The following is an 8,320-nucleotide window of genomic DNA, read 5'->3' on the forward strand; positions in this document are numbered from 1 at the left end:
TGATGGAGAAGCAAAGTGAGAATTGGGGTGAGGGGGTCAGGAGAGGAGGACAACGGACGGTGGGAGTGCTCGCGGTGTGTGTGGGGGGGAGGTGGGAGGAATGGGAAGAAGAGGGACAGTGAGGAGGTGAGAGACCCCCCCCCGCACCCCCCCTCAGCATCCTGCCCGGCCCGCCCGGCGCTGCTGCAGGCGGCCACTAGAGGGCAGAACTGCGCTGACCAGGAGCTCCCGCGAAGGCCAAGGCAAGAGGGCGGGGGTTGCCTGACACCCAACCCAGCCCCGGAGACCGCGACCCCGGCTCCGACTGCCCCCCGGGGCGTACCGTAGCACACCCAGGCCACGCTCGCACCCACTGCGCAGGCGGGGAGGCTGAGGCAGGGCTCTGCCTCTTATCCTGCGCTCCCCATCCCAGTTCTGGAGGGGATCTGCCGGTCCTGGTCCCTTCCTCCGGCCAAAATCCGAACCGCCGCCTGGGCGGGCAGTGGCCGCCGAGACCCGACTCCGCCTCTGACGTCAGCCCCATACCCCAAATAACTTCCTCCCGGAGTCGCTTCCGTGGCGGCCGCAAGTCCCGGACACGGCCAGCCGCGCCCAGGGCAGGGTTACCCGGGGACGGTCATCCCGGCCCGGCCTTCCCAGAACCAGCTTCCGCCCCGCCCACCCCGGCCCTCGGGTTCCGGGAAGCCCACCCCCCCGGCCCCGGCCCAGGGGAGGAGGGTGCTGCCCCGGGGACGGGAGGGAGGCAGGGGAAGGGAGGTCATGGCCACCTTGGGGCCGGTTCTGGGACTGCTGGGACCCACTTCCTGGAGGGAGGGCCGGTGAGAGCGCTGGGGTCGACTGGGGACCCCGCTCCGGACTCCTTCCCTGCTCTCCTTTGTTCCATAAGCACAGGTGACCTGGACTTTTCCGTGCCCATGCCCCCTCCCCCCAAAAGTGTAAGCCCCAGTCCTGGACTCTGTTTCTTTCACTGATGTCCAGTACATAGTAGATGCTCAATAAATATGAATGAACAAATGAATGAATGAAACAGGAAGGGTCTCATGGGCAGACTGTAGTCAGCTTATGTGGGGCCTGTGGTCAGTTGGGGGATGCGGTCAGCCATGGTGGGGGTTGGAACCCCATGCCACAAGCACCTAAATGGGGCAGATGCACCTTGGCCCCCAAACCCCAAGGTGTCTTAGGGTGAGGGGTCTGGCCCCTTGGGGTTCAGGGCCAGGTCATGGAGGAGTCGGGGTTCTGGGGTGCCTCCTTCCTGCTGAGAGGAACTGGGCGGGCCAGGCTGACAGGTCCAGTGGCATAGCCAAGCTGACACTCATCTCCAGCATATAACCCCACTTCATGGAGCCCCGAATGTTGTGCTAGTGTTCACGGAGCTCCTGCCACTGCTGTCCCCTGCCCGTCGGGCACTCCAGCCAGGCCAAGACCATGAGGCAGGTGCCGGCTGTGGCCCTGCTCCTGCTCCTGCTGCTGCTGCGGTTTGGTGAGTCCTAGAGGCTGCAGGGCCCCTCTCTCCTACCTGGAGCTGTAGCTAAGCCCCCCACTCCCTGGCCAGGCCTGGGGCTGCAGCACGGGCCTCTCCTCCTTGCCCCAGGGGGAAGGTTCCAGACATCCCACCTGGGGGAGTGAAGTGGGGAAGTTGGATTGGGGTGTGGATGCAGGCCCGGGAGGAGCCCAGAGGCAGTAACCATAACCCTGCTTCCCTTGCCTTGGGCAAGCACGGCCAAGCTCTGGGCTTGGCGCTTCTGCTTCCTCTCATCTGGGCCTCTCTCCCTTCTCCAAGGGCTGCATGGGTGCAGGATCTGAACTCAAAACCCCTGCCCTCCAATCCCTGGGCCACTGTTTGCTGGGCCCGGGAGAGGTAGCTGAGCTGCTGCCTGAGCCTGGGATCCTTGGGAGGCTGGTGAGGGCTTAGCAGGGAGCAGGGGGACAGGGGTGCAGGCTCCAGCTCCCACCAGAGAGGGAGGGTATGGGAGGAGCAGGCCCTGAACCCCTGTCCCCTCTCCCAATCATGGGTCAGGGTTAGCAGGTGCCAGCCAGGGGACCCACCTGCAGGCCCCTCCCAGTGGGCGGGCTGCTCTCTGCCAGGGAAACTCTCCCGCATTCCTGGGCCACCTCACTTCCCTGTCCTTAAGTCACCTCCCAGGGCCAGGCCGGGTCACCCCAGGCTGCAACTCAGCCAGGGCTCCAGGCTTTCCACCAGGGGAGGAGGGCACCAGGGCGGCACCTTGGTGGGGAGGCCCCAGCCTCCCTGGGCTCCACAGGGCCTCTCCAGGTCTCGCTGCCCCGCCTACCTCCCCTGGCCTCCTGGTTCAAGAACCACAGCGTTCTTTGAGGGAGCCCATCTCTGCCAGGGTGTGTAACACTGTGATTGCTCCTGGTGGGTTGAGAAACCAAGGTCATTGCGAAAATGGAAACAGCGGCCTGCACTTGGCTCTCAAACAGCTGTGACCAGAGGCCTGAACTCCTTCAACACTGTCTTTGCCCCTCATCCCTGGCTGTTCCCTCCTAGAGCCTTGGGTCTCTCCTATCCCCACTAGCAACTAGCTACAGGAGCATGAGGGCCCTGGGCCCAGAGGAGGGGCCTGACACCCCCACCAGCTCACCCAGCCCCTATAGGACACCCACCCTGCAGAGTTCAGGTCTCCACATCACCCCTTCCCGGTCAGCCGTGCTCCCACAGCTGCTCCCATTCTCTCCCTCTTATACATTCCCCGGGCTCAGGCCCCCTGGATGTGGGCTCTGCCTTCACAGAGCTCCTGAGCCCATAGGTGAGATGAGACAACAATTCTACCCCCAGGGCAAGGTAAGCAGAGCTCTGTGAGGCCAGGCAGGAGGACAGAAAGCTCAGAAGAGGGAGCCAGGCTTCCCAGACAGTGCAAGCGAGGAGGGCTGCCTGGAGGAGGAGGCATTTCAGTTAGGCCTGATCTGGATTAGGACCATATAGAATCTGGATTTGTAGACACCAGGAGGAAAGGGGTGCTGTGGGCAAACATTCAGAGGCCAGAAGGCTCAATCCGAATGAGAAGCAGAGTTGCATTAGGCTGGGGTGAGGAAGACTGCAGAGCTCTAACGGGGTAGGGGGTGGGTGTGCTGCCAGGCAGGGTGGGAGTGCCCTTGATCCTGGGAGCAGGCAGTGGAGGATCCATCTGCATGTATGGGAGGGGGGATGGCTGTGGGGAGAATCTGGACAAGGCTCTGGAAAAGTCCCACAGGGAGGGAACAAGCCTGAAAGCACGTTAATGCCGGCAAGGACAAGGTGAATGGGAGCATCTTGCCAGCAGAAGCATCAGCCTTAGAAAGAGCATGGGGTCTGGTGTTATCAATCTAATTAAATCATATTATACTAAGATGAGGGGCTGGAGGGAACTGCCCTCCTGGGGGTATTTGCATTTTAAAAAGGCACCTCATTAACACAAATCAATGTCCAGGCAGAATTCCTGCTCCCCCCCACCCCCCGCTGGCCTGGGCTGACTACTTCCACCCTCACATTTCTGCTTGGCACCTCTACTTTGAAGAGTGGCCAGTCCTGCCTGTGCCTCCTCAGGCCCCTCCTCCTCCTCTTGCTCCAAGCACAGCTCCCCCCCCACACCGCTTCTTCATCCAGCACCCCCAGCATTGGGGAGTGCACCCCTTAGACTGCAAGAATGGGGGTCCTGTAAAAATCCCCAGGGTCCTTGGGCACCCCATAGAGAGGCGTGGCTCAGCCTGGTCGTTTCCTGCCCCCAGGGCCCCTCAGCTGCCTGGAACTGGTTACCAAGAGGGGCTGGTGTATAGGGGGAATACTGAGGGCTGAGGTGGGGAGAGGCTGTCCTGAGCCCCCCACCCCAGCTCTGATCAGATCTGCCCCCAGTGAACCAGATATGTGAGTGGGGCTCTCTCTACAGGGCGGGTATTTCTGGAGTGTTGCTGGCACTGGGCTGGGGACTGTCGGCCTGGCTGGGGTTTCCGGGCTGGGGGGGGGTGGGTCCTGTCAAAGCCAAGTAGCAGGCCCTGTGCCTATGTCCAGAGACATGGGGGCAATGATCCATTGGGGATCATTGGGGAGATGGAGGCCATTACCGAACGGTTCCACCCTCACACCTCCCCTGTCCCTCCCATGGGCAGGGATGCCATGGCCCAGCAGGGTGCCCTGGGCTCCAACTGCAAGCATGCTGGAATGTCTGAGAGAGGGGTTGGCTCCTGGGAATCTGGAATCTTGGAAGGACTGACCCACAACCACTGGCTGGCCTTTCTCTACTCCCCCGAGACCCAAGTATCTGGGCTGTCGCCCCAGGACTCCAGCCAGACATGGAGCCCCGCTCCCTTTATCTCGTCCTTCATCCCAGCCCCGGGCTGGTGGAGAGGGATGGGGAGGGAGATCCCACAGCACCAGGGCCGAAGGCTGGATGCTCCGCAGAGCTTCTGACCAGGACGAGTGTGGGGTGTGGCGGGAAGGCCCTGTGGGGACAAGAAGGAGTCCTCCTGCCCCAAACAGGAGAGTCAGCCCTGACAGGGTCCCCTCACTGGCATCTCCTGATTGTTTCCCCCTGTGGCAAGGGGCTTGTCTGCCCTTGCAGGTGAGCTCTGGCCCACATGTCTGGCCTGTACACATCTCGGGGGCCAGACCTGTGGGGAACTGAAGGCTGCTGGCCTCTCCTGCCAGGTCCCCCCGTGGGCTGTCCTGCTGAGTCCTCAGGAGGTTGCGTGTGGAGCAGATGAGGGGCTACGCTGACCAGCAGTGGTGGGTGGGGCGGGGAGGAGCAGACCTCAGCTTCAGCTAAGTTGGCTGATCACCCTCTTTTTTCTCATTTCCAGGGACTCAGGAGGCTGAGGCATTAACTGGTAAGCATCCAAGTCCCCTGGGTCGGGGGATAGGAGTGGGCTTGTCTGAGAGCTGCAAGACTAATCAGAAACCCACACCCTCACACACCCCTGGAATGAGACCCAGAATGAATGGGCCGGGCACAGGGAATCCCACAGTGCAGGAAAGTTGTGGAGCCCAGGCAGGAGTGGAGGGGGAAGGTCTGACACACAGTGCAGGTGGCACAAGAGGGCCATCAAGGCAGGAAGCATGGAGAAGGGGGGCAGGGAAAGCAACAGAAAAAAAGGTAAAGACAGAGTTGGAAGACCACTCACCTACCCTACGTGGGACCCTCCCAACACCCACTGACCTTCCAGGAGCCCATTTGTCAGGCTCTGTGATAAGACCTTTACCCGTGTTATCTCACTCCCCGCCCCAGGTAGGTCTGATGTCACCATTTCACAGGTGAAGGGAGTGGGGCCCATGGTTGTGGGGGACTTTCCCAGAGCTGGGAAGGGTCTGCCTGTGTCAGAGGCTGACCTGATGCCCAGGCCTCTGACTTGCCTAAGGTCCCCAAGCAGGTCAGGGGCAGGGAGGCCGGGAAGTGAACAGAATGTGAAAGTGTGGGTTTGGGGGTATGGAATCAGAGCCGATGGAACTGGCCCCCAGTGAGCGCACCCCTGGCTGTGTTCCCCTAGCCTGCGGAAGCCCAAGGATGCTGAACCGGATGGTGGGCGGGCAGGACACCTTGGAGGGCGAGTGGCCGTGGCAGGTCAGCATTCAGCGAAATGGAAGCCACTTCTGCGGGGGCAGCCTCATCACAGAGCGCTGGGTCCTCACTGCAGCGCACTGCTTCTCCAAGTGAGTTGGCTGAGCCCCGACGCTCCCCCTCCCCACCCCCTCGCCAGCACAGCCAGCCTCCCTCCCCACCAGGGGCACAGACAATGCAGACAGGACAACACCTCCCACACCTCCCCAACCCCGCAAAACGCCCAGCTTCAGCACCGCGGACAGAGCCGACCCGCTGCAGTGTGGGGCGCTCAGGCTGACCACCTATGGGGGGCGGGTTCGGTCTGCATTATCTGAGCTTTCCCTACCAGAGCTCCCTTTAGGTCCAACCTTGGGGCCAGCTTCCAGCAGCAACCCCTGCTTCCTGGCTCTTGCTCCCCCCAGCCCAGCTGGGAGGGGTACACTCCCCTACTGCTGGTCTCACCAGTGAGGTGTTTTGCCAGACCTGGGGCCTGCCCCTGCCGATGCTGGCAGGCTCCTCCCATGCCCTGGCCCTCTTCCCCGTCCCCCTCCCACACCTCAAATCCAAGACACTCCCTTTCTGGCTGGGACTCTGGGTACAGGTGGACTCGAGCAGAATGGCCTTAAGGTCACCTATGCCGTCCCTAACCAAAGGGCCAAGTCACCCAATCCCTACTACCATACTATGACCCACCTGGTCCTAGACCTTCAGGGTTTCCCAAGCATCTTGGCTCTTGCCTCACCACAGCTCTGCAATTCTTTTAAAACCTCACATTTTAAGTTCAGATATTCGGGCTCAGAGGGAGTAGGCGGCTTGCCTAAGGTTAGGCCCAACCCCCAGATGCACCCTGGTGGGTGATCATCTCCTTCAACCCTCACAGCAAGCCTTTCAGGTGGGGAATGTTAGTGTCCCCATTTTACAGACAAGGAAGTTGAGTCACAGAGAACTTGCTGGGTGACTTGCCCACGGTCGCCAGGCTGGCCGGGGTATAGCTGGGAATTAAAGTCAGGAATTAAAGCTGCTTCAGTTTCTACCCCCTTACCCACCTCATCCTGATGTATGTCCCACTGGAGATTACTTTTTTGAAGACAATGTACAGAGAGATGTTGGCACCATGGGGAGCCCAACTCCTCCCTCTTTCCCATCTCCATTTAACTTCCACCAACTCCACCTGTGAAGCCCTTGTGGGGCTGCCTCACACCAGCTCTCTGCTCTCCCACCAGCACCTCTGAAACATCCCTGTGCCAGGTCCTGCTGGGGGTGCGGCAACTGGCGAAGCCAGGGCCGCATGCCATGTACACCCGGGTGAAGCAGGTCAAGAGTAACCCCCTGTACCAAGGCATGGCCTCTAGTGCCGATGTGGCTCTGGTGGAGCTGGAGGCACCTGTGACCTTCACCAATTACATCCTCCCTGTGTGTGTGCCTGACCCCTCAGTCATCTTTGAGACGGGCATGAACTGCTGGGTCACCGGCTGGGGCAACCCCAGTGAACAAGGTAATGGGGCAGGGCCAGGAGAGAATGCGGGACATGCCTAGAGAAGGCAGTGTGGGGGCCACTCTGAACCAACAATCTTTTTCTGTTGATATTGGTGCACATGATCTCTACTCAAATGGGTGGAGTAGGTATGGGAAAGGGGCAGTAGACTCAGGAAGAGGAGGCATGGGGAAGTGGAGAGTGGGGAATAGAAAGAGCCCAGGCTGGTGGGTAGGAGGAGGGAAGAAGGAATTCTGTCTCACAAAGCCCCCAGCCAGAAGAGAAGGTCTAAACGCAAGCAAGAATGGGAAGGGACAGAGTTGTGGTTCTCAAGAACCCAGGGCCCCGGAGTCCTTAGTAAGACTGTCCACTGAGTCGCAGGCTGTGTCTCCCCTCCCTAGACCACCTGCCCAACCCCCGGATCCTGCAGAAACTCGCTGTGCCTATCATTGACACGCCCAAGTGCAACCTGCTCTACAGCAAGGATTCTGAGCCCGGCTTCCAGCCGAAAACCATCAAGGACGACATGCTGTGTGCTGGCTTCGCCGAGGGCAAGAAGGACGCCTGCAAGGTAGGGACCAGGGTGGGCCGTGCCAAGGCTGAGCCCTGCTCCCCAGACCCCAGTCAAGGTGGAAGCCAGCCCACCTGGGACAAGGGATAAGGCCCCAGGAGGCGGGCCCATGGGGTCAGGACAGGGCTGTGCATTTGACCAGCTGGGAAAGCAGATTCCTGGACCCCACCCGGGGGAGTCAGGCAGCAGGTCTGCAGTGGGACCCAGGAAACTGCATTTTCAACACACTCTCCTGAGATGAATCAGGGTGGATAGTCTGGGGATGTTAGAGAAATGGGCACCCCAGGTCAGAGAGGAAGGACTGGGTGGCGGGGTGGGGGTGGGGGGGTGGGTCCTGGGCAGGGAAGAACAGATAAAGGGAGGCAGACAGGCATGTGTGCACCCATGTAGCTGCAAAGTCTGGCTCTTGCGCCTCCGTGGACTCTAACGGTACCTCTTCTTCACCTGCAGGGAGACTCGGGGGGCCCCCTGGTGTGCCTTGTGGGTCAGTCATGGCTGCAGGCTGGGGTGACCAGCTGGGGTGAGGGCTGCGCCCGCCGGAACCGCCCAGGTGTCTATATCCGGGTCACCTCCCACCATAACTGGATCCATCGGATCATCCCAGAACTGCAGTTCCAGCGGCCTAGCTCGGGTGGCCAGAAGCGGGACCCCCGGGGCCAGCAGCCCCTCGGTCGGAACTTTGCACCCTGCCTGGCAGCCCATGCCATCCTCCTGGTCCTCATGGCCCTGCTCACCTTCCTCTGA

At 60.9% G+C, this 8,320-nt stretch overlaps 1 protein-coding gene across 1 annotated transcript; it reads left to right on the forward strand.

The window, feature by feature from the left end:
• Positions 1–1,021: 1,021 nt before the first annotated feature.
• On the forward strand, positions 1,022–8,320 carry PRSS27 (serine protease 27; the record flags this gene model as incomplete). Its single annotated transcript, XM_082670420.1, is given in 9 exon segments — positions 1,022–1,054; positions 1,323–1,331; positions 1,333–1,359; positions 1,363–1,480; positions 4,795–4,821; positions 5,479–5,641; positions 6,755–7,026; positions 7,407–7,576; positions 8,027–8,320. Coding segments are annotated over 9 exon segments (1,113 nt in total).

Source organism: Grampus griseus (assembly GCF_964374135.1).
Source record: "Grampus griseus genome assembly, chromosome: 14".
Taxonomy (NCBI): domain Eukaryota; kingdom Metazoa; phylum Chordata; class Mammalia; order Artiodactyla; family Delphinidae; genus Grampus; species Grampus griseus.